At 34.4% G+C, this 16,700-nt stretch overlaps 2 protein-coding genes across 4 annotated transcripts; both read right to left on the bottom strand.

Moving 5' to 3' along the window:
- Positions 1-60: 60 nt before the first annotated feature.
- LOC114267796 (uncharacterized) lies at positions 61-471 on the bottom strand. The gene has a single exon (XM_028208858.1). It carries the CDS (start codon positions 469-471, stop codon positions 61-63), a length of 411 nt encoding a protein of 136 aa, XP_028064659.1.
- Positions 472-3,779: 3,308 nt separating this feature from the next.
- LOC114267771 (putative lipase ROG1) lies at positions 3,780-14,209 on the bottom strand. 3 transcript variants are annotated; one of them, XR_014339546.1, is made up of 11 exons: positions 13,690-14,209; positions 11,797-11,941; positions 7,428-7,495; positions 6,632-6,702; positions 6,010-6,276; positions 5,006-5,169; positions 4,839-4,894; positions 4,686-4,738; positions 4,364-4,559; positions 4,082-4,179; positions 3,780-3,971 (listed from the first exon to the last, which is right to left on the bottom strand). XR_014339546.1 is itself a non-coding variant. In XM_082886564.1 (11 exons), exons 1-11 carry the CDS (start codon positions 13,835-13,837, stop codon positions 3,852-3,854), a joined length of 1,359 nt encoding a protein of 452 aa, XP_082742690.1. In that variant the 5' UTR covers positions 13,838-14,209; the 3' UTR covers positions 3,780-3,851. The 3 variants fall into 3 exon arrangements, 2 of the variants coding, with proteins under 2 accessions (XP_082742690.1, XP_082742691.1); XM_082886564.1 differs by having other exon boundaries at positions 4,391-4,559; XM_082886565.1 differs by lacking the exon at positions 3,780-3,971 and having other exon boundaries at positions 4,079-4,179.
- Positions 14,210-16,700: the final 2,491 nt, after the last annotated feature.

Raw genomic sequence — 16,700 nt, 5'->3', positions numbered from 1 at the left:
AAAGGAATCACTATGAAGTTCTAATGATAAAAAGAACTTTCAAGTGCATGGTGAATCTCATCACTGATCAGCTGCAAATGCCTCAACCGGGAAGGTTTTGGTAATGCCTGCGAGGCTCTTGAATTGAATCTTCCCACTGGGTGGTTCATTGACCATTATTTCACTTACCGGAGGCCATAACATGAGCTCCTTCGCCTTCACTCCCTTGAGCTTCTTGATCCGTTTCTTCTCAACATAACCGGTTATCCCAGTGTCGTAACTCACAAGCTTGCCTATCATCTTGAAGTTGTGTTCGACCTTCTTCTTTTGCACGATCCACATGTAGCCAGTGCTCCTGACAAATCCTACTTCAATGACATCGGCCAGGGGGAGAAGTCCTGATGGAAGTTCAAACTCTTCAAGGAGAGAGATTGCCATTTTCGTCCCCTCTTCATGGCCCGTCTTGACGATTCCTCCTTCTTTCTCTGTCATTGTTGATACAGCTCTTTTTGAAGTTTCTTTTGTCAAAGCTAAAACTACATAAAAAGAACATTTTATAACAAGTGATTGCCTACATTAGACAAATGTAGTGGATAAACCAAGGGGAGTAGAGCATTGTATTAGTCACCAAAATTATAAAGGTTTAATTTATATGGCTCTCAATTTTTATGTGGAGGAGAAACTGAGGAGAGTAGCATTGCATTAACCACCAAATGATCAAAATTATGATGATTCAATTTATATGGTCCTCATTTTTATGTGAAGGATCTATAGGGAGATGTTTTTCCATTGTTTTAGTCTAACAATAGTGGTACTATGGACTAGAATTTGTACTCTGAAATTTGTCCAAAAAAATAATGAGATTGTTTAGTGTGGTTTATAGAGTTGTTTATAGTTATTATTATAATTTTTTAATTTTGAAAAATTTATGTTAAGGTGTTTGATGCAATTTCTGCTTACATTTTGTTAAGCATAATTAAGTTTGGAAAAACAACAACAAATGATTATTAGGAAGTAGGGAGAGGTGCTTTTAGTTACTGCATGTGATTATCACCTTGGTAAAAGGAGCACCAAACAGGCCTAATGTGTGATCTAGATTGACATAGAAATTTACTAAAAATGATATGTGATCTAGATTTTGGGTTACATATTGTTTTTCTAAGTAAATTTCTATGTGTGAATTCTAAATCTGTTGTTATTCAATGTTGTGTTTGGATTGTAGATTTGAGTAGGGAGAAAATAGAGAAAAAAATAAAACTTATATTTCATTTAAATTTTAATTATTTTTTTCATTTTATTTTTTAAATTCTTAATTAAATTTATGATTCAAGCACAACTTAACTGTTCTGACAAATGCCGCATCCCTCCAAGAATAAAATGACAATTATATTTTTTTTCTTGTAAAATCAACGCTTATGCTGCTGCCCCCATGCAACAAATGGCATTTACTGCCTCTAGTCGTAGTTTTATTTCTAAGTTAATTGTAATATAATGTTTTGTGTGAAGAATTTTAACCAAATAATTTTATTGTCCAAGTTAAGGGGTTTTAATAATAGTTAAAGGAAAAAAAAAAACAGGTACTTGCTTAGTAAGGCTATGTTTGGCATAAGTTTTTTTTTGGTTATTTTAGTTACAAAACGATAAAATATGTTAAAAAGTCAATAAAATAAAATGTCATATCCAAATCATAATCATTTTATTTTTTTTCTCACAAAAGTCAAAAAAGTTAAAAAGTCTATCCCAAACGAAATTTTTTAGTTCTAGGTTAAAATAGTTAAAAAAATCAATAAGTCAACCCATATGCCAAACGAAGGCTAAGTTTGTTAACCTCACTCTATGGTTACAACTGCACAAGCACTTGGCTACAACCCTCTTTTGTGTACAGTCTTGTCCAATTGAGAATTTGGCTAATTTTCAGGCACAAATCCTCTCCTTTCTGTCCTCATCTTGCAATGTTTTTTTAAGTGATTTTTTTATTTTTATTTTTATGAGGTGACAAAAAAATAATAATATGTTTGGGAATATTTTTTTTTTAATTTTATGAAAAATATAAATCACTGGTGTATATGATTGGTTTTTTGGTTTATTTAATAATTTTTAAGTTAAAAAGACTATTAATCTAAAATCCAAGTTGCTAAACAGGCCTAAGCTTAACCACCTTCAAATATTGCTAAAGCTGGATATTGGGCTTTTATATGCACAGGTTGAGCATAGAACTGAAATGTACTATCAACTCTGCAAACACAAATTAGGCTGCATTAAGGACATTCGGGTCAAATTAATTTTAGAACTTTTGGCGTAATAATCTCACAACTCTAATCTATTGGGGCCATAAGGATAACAATTTGAAAAGTTATATTATCCTTATCTATATGTTATCTGTTTACTATGTCTATCTGTTTGTTCATGTTATATATTTGTTTGCGTGTCATCTATTTTTTAATGTTATCTATTTATTTACCTAATATGCCTATCTGTTCATATAACAACCATCACCAACCGCCGTCGGCAGCAACCACTGGTCACCTTTGATGACTTTTTTGGCATTAGCATTCGACCACCAATGGCTAGTGGTCCGATAACACTGGGATAAAAATGAAAAAAATATTCTTCATATCCTTCAAAAAATATGCAACAAAGTCACTCAAATCTTTATATCCATTTGTTGATAACGGTGTGTTTGGATTGATTAGTGAGAAAATAAAAGATATGATTAAAAATTTTCACTATCATGTTTAGATGAATAACAATGCAAAATAAATTTTATAAATCATGGAGATATTGGTATGATTACTTTTTCTTTCTTTGTATTTTAGTGGGTAATTTGTGATATTATAAAAATACACAACCAATCAATTTATGTCTCACCAAATCTAGGAGAGTTCTCTTTCTCACTATTTTTCACCTAACTTATAAATCAAACATGAGAACAAAAAATAATTTTCTTCATTTCTTATCATTTTCACAAAATCTCTTGATCCAAACGAACTGTAAGTTACCAATATAAACTAATAATCAAATCCAAATTCATTCATTTCAAATCCATGAATACAAACACAATAGTCGGTTGAAGTTTATTCATGTTCAAAAGTGACTAAACTAAACAGTCATTTTATGTTTCTGTGTTAAGCCATTTCCAATTTTGCCAAGTTCCAATCCTAATAAGTAGCATCCTATTGATGTTGTTCTAGGCAGAGTAGTTCGCAATTACACAAGGCCCGTTTGTTTTCCGCCACCACAGTTTGTTTTCCGCCATCACAGTCCACTCTGGACTGTGATGGATGAATAGTAAAACAATTCCATGTTTATTTTGGTTTTGAAACTCCAAATTCGTAATCCCTTCAGATTATTAAACGCCTCAGTTGTTCGGATTATCAGTCTGGACTATGAGATGATATTAGCAAAATAATCCGTTGGCTTAGGGGGTAACCGGTCGTCTGGAGGACGTCCAGTCGGTCAACTACAAATTATTATTTTTTTTAAATTTTTTTACTTGAGCATTTTTTTTAAACATTAATGTTTAATGGTTATGTATTTTTTGTTAAATAAAAATCATAATTTTGTTTGTTTTATTATTTTATATAAAAATAATTTAACAATTCCACACTAACAACTATCATCAAAACAAACATAATTTTACTAATTCTCTCATTATCAGTCCTCTCCATTCTACCTCTAAAAACAACGGGACCTAAAAGTTAACTAGCTAAGCTAGTATCATTAAGGCAACCATTAATCCCCTCCATTCTACAAACGGGACCTAAAAGTTGACTAGCTAAGCTAGCATCAGGCAAAGAAAATTTTAATATCCACCAATTAAATTTCATTCACTGATGAATAACACAGCTCCGTTTTGGCATGCAATTTCAGAACTACAAGCTAGCTACAATAAACAATTTAGAGTCTTTTTGTTGCATTTCTTGTTGCTTTATGCTATCTGCAACATGAGCAACCACTCCAGCTCCAGCATTATGAAACCACTCATTTTTTACCTGTGTTTCAAACCAGTAAATGAAAATTAGAAAGTTGAAAAGTCATGAAAATTAAGAATATAAATGAATCATACAACATTTCAAAATGGAAAATGTTTATTTTACAGTACATGAATATTGTTGTGGGCAAAGAAGGGCCACAACGCTGAGTGAAAACTGACATCGACTTTTTTCCATCCTAATTGTTGTAATCCACGTATCATTTCCTCTGATGATAAAAATTCAAAATCGTCATTACTGTTTGGCAATCGCTAAATAAGTTGCTTTTTCTAAATAAGTAATGGTAATATGATAATTTCTCGCCAAAAAAAAAAAAAAAAAAAACAATTTTTTTTAGCAATTACCCAATCCATAAATTTTTGAAGATTCTAAAATCCATTGCCAAAACCTACCTTAGGAGTTTTGACACCGACATTTACCTTCCATGATTTCATGATACTCATTTGTGTTCTCTGTGTTCGGTGCATTCTGAGCTGCCTCCTTTGCTTTAGCAGCTTCCGGAGGAAAATGAGGACCTTCGGATGAAATTGGGGGACAATACTCAACATCTACAACATGCTTGTAACCGTCCAGAGATTGACGAGGAGGCTGCGACTTTTTGAAGGAAACATTAGAAATGGTATAGGAATTTAACAACATACTGTTTACTTGAAATTTAACATCATCTGGAAAACCTAGTTTGAAGCTGCTTAGAATTAGAAACAGTTAAATCACCTTAAAAAGTTGTGCCTCCCTTCTTATAGAGGATGTGCGCCAACCAACCAGATCTGGATAATGTCAAGGAAAGGAAATTTTGATTTATTGATAATAAATAAATAAAGCGTGCGATTTTGTTCCAGCAACAAACATTGATATCCAGCAGGATACGGTCATAAGAGACATTTGCATAAAGAATACGGCATCTAAATGCACCGAGGGCTGATCTGCCAGATAACGGAAGCATACAGGAAGCCATTCAGAATTGTGTGGGAAAAAAAAAAGGAAGAGTGGAAGAATGTCCACTTCATTAAAAAGAAAATGAAAAAGAAACTTACATGAATTTTCCATCTTCACAATCAGATGCCATTCTTAGTAGAAGAGGTGGATTGTTGGGCTTGCCATCGGTGAGGAATAGCTGGCTACCAGTTCGACCAACAAAAATGGGAGCGAACGATGGAGCAAGCTTTTCTAATATCGGAACTCCCAAAAGAAATGGAAGCTGAATCAAGAAAAATAAATCAATTGTCTGGTGGTCTGGTTATACTAATTTAATCACTAGCCACCAGCTATACCCGGAATGCATTGTGAACAAGTAACATACTAATAATAAAAATAGTGATCTTAATGGGTATAGACCCGAAAAAAAATAGTAGGATAAGGCATTATAAAATTAAAAAAACTAGTTCATTAGGAAGTCGCTGTAGAATAGCATACCTAAGTGACAGCCATAAGAAATTAAAATATAGATGCTTTAAATGAATAGAAGGAAAATATTCATTTTTTTAAAAAGAAATAAGATCTTTATTCTTTTTTCTGTTGTAGTCTGGAGTACATAATAAGATACAGGATTAAAGATCAAGATAGGAAAAAATTTACAAAAAGGAATATCAGTGTCTCTATGAAAGTATAAGAAAATTAAATTGTATTTCAAGAATGGTACCACAAATCTTATGTAACAGAAATTTAACAATATTTAAAGATAAAAGAACAAAGTATATCCATTAAGGAATCATGAGTTTCCACATAGAGAACAAATGCAAGGTGAGAATGACCAGTTAAGCCTGTGCTGGACAATAAAATTTCACCAAAAAAAAAAAAAAAATTATAATTGAATTGTACATGGGGTGGAAAAAAAAAAGAGGAAAAATACTAAGATCAATTATAACAAAATGCCAGCCAGTACTGCAGCGTAACATTGTTTCTTTTCTTCTTCCCCATCAGACACGCAAGTAACATCCAAAAGTGAAGCACAAGAATGAACACCCGGATTTGTATCAATGTAAATAGCCATTATGCAGCAATCATACTAACAGAACAGGCAATACCAAAGAAAACGAACCTGCTTCTTCCCTCTCACCCCAAGATGTGGACTTGCCAAGGTAATGAAATTGACTGGCTCCAACCTTGCAATCATACCTTGTCTTGAAGAGCATGCTGTTTTCAAGTTTGCATTGGTAGAAGCAGGTAAATCATTAGACTGATCACCATCAAAGGCAGCTGGTGAATAAAGGACCACAATTGCATATCTGGCAAACACTCCACCAAGGGAATGGGCTAAGAAGGAGATCCTTTTTAAGCTCTCTGTCCTTTTTACTATTTGCATGATCTGTTCAACACAAAAGTCCGCAGAAAACATAACAATTAACAAGTAACTCGTTACCACAGCCACAGGTTACAAATTGAAACAAAATCATCGCAATCTTGTTCTTGTTTAATCAACACTTGGAAGAAATAGAATAGAGAAAAGAATAAAGAATTGGTTTCAACTTGTATCCATGACCCAGTGGGTGAACCTGATATAGTTCCGACTTGTAATTTTGTTTGGACAAAGTGACTGGCCTAAATTCAAACCCAAATATTCATGCCTCAGCCTGAGCTTTGACCATTACAACCGGCAGTGGCCCTTAAGCTACATAATTGAAACCGATACATACAAACATGCACATAAATATTATACTCACTTCATCTGCTAATCTTTTTCCAGCTCCGTCAATCCCAGCAAAGGTTTTTGTGTAACTGTTGCATGAACTTGCTGCATAGAAACACTTAAAACTTTAACCTAGTAATCAATTAGCATATCTTGAAATTATGTCAGAAAATAGTAAAAACAATGTCCAATTAGTACACATTAATGTGTGTTTGGTTGGGGAAATATTTCATATACACCTAACTTTTGGCATAGTACACAAAGTGGTTACCTCGTGACTTGAACCCATAACCTTAAGGTTATTAGGCCAAGGTTTTACCATTGAACCAATGGTCACCCCTTATGTCAAAAAATAGTAGATTCCAAAATTAAATTTCTACAACAATTGACAGGCCATTCATGAGAGTTAGAAACTTCGACATCATCATTTTTCTGTGCCACATTGAACTTTCTATTATCACAAATACAAACTACGTTGTTGCATAGGTGATCAAAAACCATGTCCTTGATAAATAATAAGATTGCAAGTTCTTTTTACTAGACTCTTCATCCCAACCATTCCATCCATCATAATACATTTCCCACCAAAAACTAAGTCTTGCATTAAAGAAAGAAAACACAATTTTTTCCCTTCACACCAACACCTTACTTCTTCCTTTCCCACCTCCCATTCCATATAACCTCACACATACTGGGTAATTCTCTCAACTGATGCCATATGTTCTCATCTTTGTAATTACAAACTATCAAAATCAACTAACCCTTTATCATAAGATTGAATATTAATTAGTGGCCAAAAAAAAAAAGGCTCACTGTGTAGATGATCATACCGTAAATTAAAAAGTTTCTTCCAAGACGCCTCTTCAACTCTGCTTCTACATATATCCAATCACTTGGACTGCATTACTTAGAGGATAAGTTAACTCAAAATCAGTTTGGATATATATGCTGAAACAATGCATTAACATAAAAACTTAAATACCGATTCTGATTCAATAGCATTAGCCTTGGGTAAGAATCAAACATTAGAATGGAATTCACCGAAATTCAAACTAGAGAATAACACCAAACAGAATGAACTAAGTAGTCCTTAAGAATGGAACTAAACACAAACATCAATACCATTACAGTATTAAATTTGATTTGAAATTGCATTTTCCTATATTTTAACATGTCACTTTTATGGGATTTGAAGTAGTGCAGTAACTGAAAGAAGGGAGGGAGTTAGTTGTTGCAGAAGGGTTTTTTTTTTTTTCCCCTTTTGACATGTGCATCTTTACACCAAGCACCTATACATACAAGCTGTTAAAAAATACTGTATTATTGATTGATATCTAGATGTGTTACAAGATTGATATAGATTACAATTACAAGGATTCCTATATATAGAAGAAAATGTGGTAGTAGGTGTAGGAGTGAAGTGGAGGTGGTAGGTGGAGTGTGTGATAGTGGAGGTGGTAGGTGTGGAGTGTGTGATAGTGGAGGTGGTAGGTGGAGATAAATTCTAACAGCCCCCCGCAAACTCAAGGAGGATAGAAACTAACCAACTTGAGTTTGGAGAGAGGAACAAAACAAGAAAATACATAAAAATAAAAAAGGATAGGAGACACTGTATGGTCGTGTCAGACCGTTGGTGAAGACACTGTATGGGGTGTCATAACGTTGTAGAGGACACTGTTGTGACAGTTTACGGAGTCTTGCTGGACCCTTGTAGAAACTAACCGGAATCAATGTCGGGACAGTTTACAGAGTCTTGTCGGACCCCTGAAAAAGTTGCACTCTCAAAAGGTGTGCCCAAAGTTGTCAAAAAGGCGTGCCATCAAAAGGCGTGCCCAATTCATCAAAAGGTGTGCCATCAAAAGGCGTGTCCATTTTATCAAAAGATGTGCCATGAAAAGGCGTGCCAGTGTGTCGGGCGGCAAGAGGCGCGCGATGCGCGTGGCTGCCTCGGCTATTTAACCATGACAGAGCCTGAGGCCGAGGCAGAAGCAAAAAAACTGCGAAATCCTCTGTAAAACTCTTCGTTGTGCTGAGAGAGAGAGGCTGTAACACTGTTGTGCTGAGAGAGAAACTCTGTAATACGCTGTAACACTCTGTTGCCCAGAAAAATGGCCTCGTCCTCGTCTTCCCGTGGACTACTCACCCTCTTTCCCGACCTCAACGAGTCAACGAGAGAGAGAACTGGTGCGGTGGCACTGGAACCTCAACCAAACACCGCTGGGTATACTCCGTTGAACTTTCCGATGCGGTCTGTGGAGCAAAGAATGGCAGTGCTGTCGGATGTGGAGGCCAATCAGTATACTTTGAAGGTATGTGTGGAAAGCATGACGGCGGTCACAAACCTTTCGAACCGGCTGCAGAGTAGGACAAATGAGGTGCAGCAGTTAAACTCCCAACTGGCTCTGCTCCAACGCATGTATAAGGATGCGCGAGCAGAGATAAGTGTGCTGAAGGCGGAAAATAAGGAACTGAAGCGGAAGGCCACCGTTATGTTCCGATTTGGAGGGCCGCCATATGCTGCAGTGGAGGAGCAGGGAGTAGTGATCATGCCCAGTGGAGTGGGAAACACGGAGGCAACACCGGCAAGGGCCGCCCAGGACGGAGGCAAGAAGAAAAGACCGGCGGCAGAGTAGAGAAGGGAAAATCCCGCTGTGGGTGTGGTTGTGTTGTTTGTGGGTTTTTTTTTTTTTTTTTTTTTTTTTTTTTTTTTTTTTTTTTTTTTCTGTGTAAAATGGTGATCGGGGTGAGTGTCAAAATAATGCAATCTTGAAATCTTGAAATTTGGAAATTTTGATTTTGACATTTTGAATCCACACTCGCACTGAGGTAGTGCCCAGGTGATGTAGCAGATGTGTATGGCCAGTGGTGTGCCGTGTTGTATTGGAACAATTTTATTTTATTTTATTTTATTTTTTTTTTTTTTATTTTTTATTTTATTTTATTATTATTTTTTTTTTTTTAGCAATCTGCCCGCCTATGCAAGACAAGTGGATTGAAAGTGGTGGGAAGAAAAAGTGAAAAGAAATGATGGGTATGTGATAAAATAAAATATAAAATCAGTGAGTTGGTCGAAGAAAAGTTTAAAATAAATGGTTGGAAATATTAAAATAAAGGTGTGTGTTTGATAGAAGAAAATGATGGAAGGCCAGGCTGTCCATGGGAGCTTTAACAGCCTGTGGAGCTTACCAGCAAAGCTGGCCAGCACATCTGCACGAGGTACAACTTCCCACAAAGCAATTGGATGGATGTGCAAGACAACCTACCCGCAGCCACTATGCACTTAGGCACACGTGTAACCAATTCCAACTTCGTGTCAGAGCTCACCACCATTGTTGACAGTACACGAAATAACAAAACAAATATATATAAAAGATATATATATATATATATATATAATAATCAGACCCAAAACCAGCAGCAAAGCCAAATGACCGGCTAACATTTTGATCAAAAACGTGGGCCAAATTGCCACCCACGTGAGTCCACTGCCCCATGAAGCATATACTTTTACCATCATAATCAGTGATCAAGGAGCTATCGTGCAATTCTGGAACGAAATCGGCTTTGTTATTGACGTACGACGGTTTAGAATTCTTCATTGCCTTAATAGGAGCGAAAAAAAACCGAGTCCCAAACTCGTGCCACTCCGATCAGACACCGGCAACTTCAAAAAAAAAAACTAACGTCGACGACGCAGAGTCACCAAGGCCGAACTCCGGCGACGGACAGCAAATCAAATGGTGGTTGCTGCTTGAGGTCCATGCTCTGAGCTCCGTGATGGTGACTCGTGGTGCAAGGGGTTAGTGACGCCGTTGCGTTTCTTTGATGATCTGCACGAAGATCTGGAAGAAGAAGGCCAGGCTAGTTCAACAGCGTCGCCAACACCTTCAAGCAAAACAATTCTAGAGCGAGAGAGAGATGCGCAGCGCGTAGGTGTGACCCAGTTGAGTGAAGGTATGTTTAGAGAATTTTAGCGGACTAGGTTGAGGTCCGGCGGGCGGCCAAGGCAAGGTTGCCGCCCGCCGGTGAAGCGAAAAATACTAAGTACTTAACCTTGCTCTGATACCATGTTAAAAAATACTGTATTATTGATTGATATCTAGATGTGTTACAAGATTGATATAGATTACAATTACAAGGATTCCTATATATAGAAGAAAATGTGGTAGTAGGTGTAGGAGTGAAGTGGAGGTGGTAGGTGGAGTGTGTGATAGTGGAGGTGGTAGGTGTGGAGTGTGTGATAGTGGAGGTGGTAGGTGGAGATAAATTCTAACACAAGCATACCAGTAATTTAACAGACCCAACAAAGACTTTTAACTAGCCACAGATTCCAGACAGACACAGAATTTTCCTTAGGCCAGGTATGCCTAACCATGATTAAACAATGGAGACTGGCAATTCAAGCAGCAAGACTTCCATATTCAGGAAAGCATAGCTGAGATATCCAAGAAAAATCTCCTCGAGGCAGCATATCTATCATTATCTCATCTTCCCCTCTTTCTACCCCCCTTTGCTGAGCTATTATTAAAAGCAAATCATGTACTTCCAAGGCTACTATTATCCAACAAAATACTAGATATGCCAGAGGGCCTACCCTGTAACCCCTGGTTCTTGACACATAACCTAGGATCATTAGCCAGGGCAATCAAAAGTTCAATTTTATGTCTTATCCTATTCTGCAGTATCTGTAAGCATATGTAAAATGCTTGCTACAGTGCATGCTACAGCCACCACAACTCAATTCATTTTTTAATATCCAAAACAAACACAAATCACTTAATTGATGCAGAAGACTTTGAAAAACCCAATACAAGCACAAATCACTTAATTGATGCAAAAGACTTTCAAAAACTTGAATATAGACAGAGTCCTAACACTGCAAGCCACAATAAACTTTTGAAGAAAAATATACTAGAAGGCATTGTAAAGCAGATAGGGTCACCAAAAATGAACCTAATCCATAAAGAGGCACACAATGTAATGCATGTAATGATCATTAATTTTGCTTTATATTTTTGTGTTCGTTTCTTTTCTTTTCTTTTCTTTTTTTTCTTACCGGCAATGGGAGAGAAAATTTATAATAGAAAATAAAAGTCCAAAGGATACAATGGAGAACCAGGAATCCTCCATTTCCCTTTCCCTTCTGGGAGTACCTTGTTATGAATAAAATTCAGATATATTTCTTCAAGCCGTACATACCTTGCCAAGATGCCATGAACAAGGACAAGAAGATGATCAGGCTCATTCTTCACAGTAGTAATGCCCCTTGCTGATGCAAAATTTCCTTGAATGGTACTCATAGCTTGAGCTCTAAGGCTTTGGTGTTTCAAAATTTTGTTTATTCCTGGGCAAGTTTAGTTGACAACCTCAGACCAAAGGGAAGAAAGAGATTTGACTATTGAGAAGAATCAGATCATAGATAATTTCTTAAACATCACATGGTAGTAATATGTTAAAAGCATGCAAGCAGATATAGGACACGTCACAGTGTTGACTGAACAAATAGGCCTAGATCTATTCCCCTTAATGAATCAAATGGTCCTTCGACCTTTGTTTTGGCTCTGATGGCTGGCATAGATCTCATGAGACCTGCCCACTAATATTATGGGGAAAAAAAAAAAAAAACTGCTCTTTTCCTTTGCTACTAGGAGAGTAAGCAACTGCTGTTAGTATCGGACCTTGAGTTGAATTGATCGTGTCATGTGCAACGTCCATCAACTATGGTTCATTAATGTATGTTGATTTAGAAAGATCGAGAGCTGCCCAAAAGCCCTGAAATAAGGTTGTAAACCCTCATTATGGTATCATTTTAATAATATTTTTTATCTTCGAATTGTTTCTTGGGAATTCATTGAGTTTGGCAATTGCTTTTCTAACAATTTTTTTATTGATTTTTTTTTTTTTTCGTTTTTAGTAAACCTTTTTAAAAAATTTGAAAGGAAAAAAAGCTCTTTGCATTTATTTCTTACTACCCAAGAAGACACTAATTTTTTTTTTTTAATAATTAAAAAAAGGTCCACGAAAGACCCAAAAAACCAAAAAGACTAAATTTTTGTTGTTGTTGTTGTTGTTGTTGTCATTAGTGTACTTTTTTGGATTTCTTTTAACTATATATATATATATATATATATTTTAGATCCTTCCATACTAGACGGACATCAACACCTTGCGCATTTAAGAACTTCGCATTTGCTAGGCTGAGATCTAGTCTTCTTTCGCTATTAAACACAGTATCATACTCCTTGGATAAATGAATTAGTTGTGTAATGGTAATTATCTCAATGTTATGTCCTCGTCTACTATGTCTAGGGTTGTAAGAAAACCGAGTCAAAATGGGTAATAAGCTGTTCAAATTTAACTTGAAAGCTTAAAGAATTCAAAGGGGTGTTTTGGAAATAGGTTATGTTAGCCAAAAAAAATTAAAAAGTCATTACAAAAAAATTAACTCCTCTTTATTTTTCTGCATTTTTTTTTTTTTTTGTCGTAAAAATTCAACTAAAATAATCACTCTTAAAACAACCCAAAATGTGCACATTTTTTTTGTTGAGTAATATTTTATTGAAAAAAAAAGGCACCTAGGTTGTATACAATATAAAAGTATAACAACTATCTACAAGGCCTCTAAAAAATCCAAAAAAACAATCTAATGACAAATTAACTAGTCCGAGTAGCTTGGTTTTTTGTTTTTATTTTTTGATAATTGTAAATACATTATCGAGCCAAGTTTGATGCCAACTTCAAAATGTGTCCAACCTTGACTTTTTATATAACAAGTTGATATCGAGGTTCTAACGAGCTGAACACAAAAGAGCTCTTCAATTTTGTTCCAATCACTTGTTGATTAATGATCCCATTTAATCTAAAGCCTTCACAATCTATAATTGAATATTTCACCAAAACAATTCCTTTTGTTCCAATTTCATATTTCAATCATGCCTCTCTACTACTTACATCTAAACTACTTTCTAAGCCAATTACAAACCGAACCCTCATTTGAATTCGTTTCATGTCCAAAATCAATATAACACAAATATTTCAAATTTCACCAAAACAAAGCCATATATACAAGAAAAAGAAAATGGAGAAAAATACCAGAAAAATTGCAGCAGAAACCCTGTCGATTATCAGAGGACGAGGAACACGACGATGAAGAAGAAGAAGAGGAATGAGAAGACAAGTGTCCAATTCTTCTGATCTTGAGCCCGGGAGAATAATGCAGCAATGTCGTTGATGATGCCATATATATATATATATATCTAGAGAGAGAGAGAGAGACCCTGTTTGGTCGCAGTCATATGTCAGCGTAGAGGTAGAGATAGAAAGTGTCCATTCTCTTTGTAATCCTGATGAGAATTGACAAAGCCCATACCATGGCTATTTTAGATACATATAAGCTCCGTTTGGAAGATGTTTTTTTTTTTTTTTTTAATTATTATTTTAATAAATTATTTTAATTACAACAAATAAAATATCACAACTAATTTATAATCATTACATTTTTCTTTAAAAAAAAAATTAAAAAAATTAAAAAATCAAAAAATCTTTTTCAAATCAAATTTTTTAATCCAAATTAAAATAATTAAAAAAATTAAAAAGTCAACCCATTTTCCAACTAAAATTATAGGGCTCGTTTGGTTTGATTTTCTGAAAAAATTTTGGGAAATTTTCTCTACAAACAAGTTTTCAAAAATAATCAAACCAAACAAATTTTCCCAAAAAAATTTCTTAAAACTTGTAAACCAAACAAGTTTTCCAAACAAATCTCTCTCTCACACACATCAAATCAATCACTTTTTCCAAAACTCTATCTCAAAATAATTTTCCAAAACATCTTTTAAAAAAAACCAAACCAAACATGTTTTCGTACTTTTTATCTCTAAAACACATCTCTCAAACACAAACCAAACATACCCATAGTTTTATATGAATTCATGTAAGTATATACGGTTGAAACTGATGCATCATCACTTTCCCTATAACGGAGAAAGGAAAGAGGTTGAAGAAAGTGACAAAAATGGTGATGACACCTGTGGATGCGTGATCGCAGAGAGCGGAGGCTTGGCGGGGGGGTTATCGAGAAGATATCGCCTTGTTTGGACACCTCCTATTTTAATTGACTATGCCTTCGTTTAGGAAGTGGGTTAATTTTTTGATTTTTTAATTTTTTTGTTATTGAAATTGTTTGACATGTTCTAAATAAATACATTTCTTGAATTTTTATGAAATATAGGTTGAGTTTGAAGTGATGTAATAGAGAGGTGATATAACTTAAATAAGATAATGTTTTTTAGTTTTTTGACTTTTTTAAATGATGTCAAACTTAGGCCTAGTTTGGGAAGACTAAATAAGTGCACTTTTTGAATTTTTATGAAATATGGGTTGGGTTTGGGTTGGGTTTGAAGTGATGTGTTAGAGAGGTGATGTGACTTAAATAAGATGATGTGACTTAAATAGGATAATGACTTTTTAACTTTTTGTCTTTTTTCAATCTTTCCAAACTAGGCCTTAGCTTTAGTTTGAAATAAAAAACTTAGGGTTATTTGGGGTGTCCTAAATAAGTGTACTTTTTGTCTTTTTGGACTAAAAAGTTGAGGGAAAAAATATAGATGTTTGGGTTAACTTTTTGATTTTTTATAAAAAAAATATATAATAAAAAATTGTAAAAATTGATTTGTAGAGGAAAATTAGGATTGGGAGTTGTGTAGCCGTAATTGTTGATTTTTTGTGAATAGTGTTAACTTTTTTAACTTTTTGAGTAACTTTTTTGACTTTTTGACTTTTTTTTAAGTATTCCAAACTTGGCCTTAGGCCTTGTTTAGGGTGTATTAATAAGGACACACTTTTTATCTTTTTTTCATCACATCACCTCTCTACTTTTCTGCACATCTTTTCGTAAAAAGTAAAAAAGTGCACTTATTTAGATTATCTCAAACCACCCCTTAGTTTGAAAAGGATTTTTTGACTTTTTTGATTTTTTTTTTTTGTAAGAGAAGAGTGTAATGATTATGGGTTGGATGTGATTTTTTTTTGTGACTAAAATAGCTTATTTTGTCTTTTGTAACTAAAATAGCCAAAAAACCCCCAAATAGCTCTTCCCAAACGGAGCCATGTGATTATTATTATTATTTTAATTTGATTAAAACAATTATGTATGTAAAATTAATTTGGTTTTTTAAAAAAAAAATTAATTTGATAATTATAAAAAAAATTAAAATGATTATAAGTTAGAGCGTCTCTAATAGTTTACTATTGGAACTGTCATTGCTATAATATAATAGCAATGGTGTTTCAATAGTGAATATAGCCGTGGTCAAATTTAACAAATGTCAAAATTTGTACTAAATTTGACATAACTTTTGATACTTGTCATGTTTACTAACCCAGTCAAAACCAATTATTTCTCTTGCTCTCAACAAAACAAATAATTTTTTGCGAAATCATAACTTTTGCGAATCAAACACAAAAATTGGTGTTTGGTTATGTAAAAATGACATTTGACTATTGGAATATCATTATTACAATTCTACAATTTTTTACTATTCATTATCAAATTATAACAATGACAATATTATTATAATATTTTTCATTAAAAATATTTTTAAATATAACATTTTATTTTATTAATTATTTTATCATGTTTTAGATCAACCTTCTTACCAAATACACATTGAGTTTAAATTCCCCATCTTCACCAAGATATGGGTAACTTTGTCCTTTTGGGAGAAGTTATTCCATGTTACATGGGTTTGAAATTCCTATCAACCCCATCTTCATCAAGATATGGGTACCTTTGTCTTTTTGGGAGAAGTTATTCCATGTTACATGGGGTTTAAAATCCCCATCTTCATCAAGATATGGGCAACTTTGTCTTTTTGGGATAAGTTATTCCATATTACATGGGGTTTAAAATCCCCATCTTCATCAAGACATGGGTAACTTTGTCTTTTTGCGAGAAGTTATTCCATGTTTTACGGTATATGGTTATATTGTGTTTAAAATCGATTGTGATTGGCCAAAGAAACTGTGGTTCATGAATTTGAAATATTTTTTAATAAATTACACCTACACTCTCTCGGATATTTATGTTTAATACAATTTCTTTT

This window comes from Camellia sinensis, chromosome 9 (assembly GCF_055761805.1).
Source record: "Camellia sinensis isolate YWXY chromosome 9, ASM5576180v1, whole genome shotgun sequence".
In the NCBI taxonomy this organism is placed as follows: Eukaryota; Viridiplantae; Streptophyta; class Magnoliopsida; order Ericales; family Theaceae; genus Camellia; species Camellia sinensis.
The sequence above is the reverse complement of the archived record's forward strand: the minus strand, read 5'-3'. Positions and strand labels throughout refer to the sequence as shown.

Coding starts and splice junctions, on each gene's coding strand:
- LOC114267796 (XM_028208858.1), bottom strand. CDS start 471: ATGACAGAGAAAGAAGGAGGAATCGTCAAGACGGGCCATGAAGAGGGG.
- LOC114267771 (XM_082886564.1), bottom strand. CDS start 13,837: ATGGCATCATCAACGACATTGCTGCATTATTCTCCCGGGCTCAAGATC. Junction 11,942..13,689: donor TTTCTGCTGCAATTTTTCTG/GTATTTTTCTCC, acceptor AAACTTGCCCAG/GAATAAACAAAATTTTGAAA. Junction 5,170..6,009: donor GGGTGAGAGGGAAGAAGCAG/GTTCGTTTTCTT, acceptor TTCTTGATTCAG/CTTCCATTTCTTTTGGGAGT.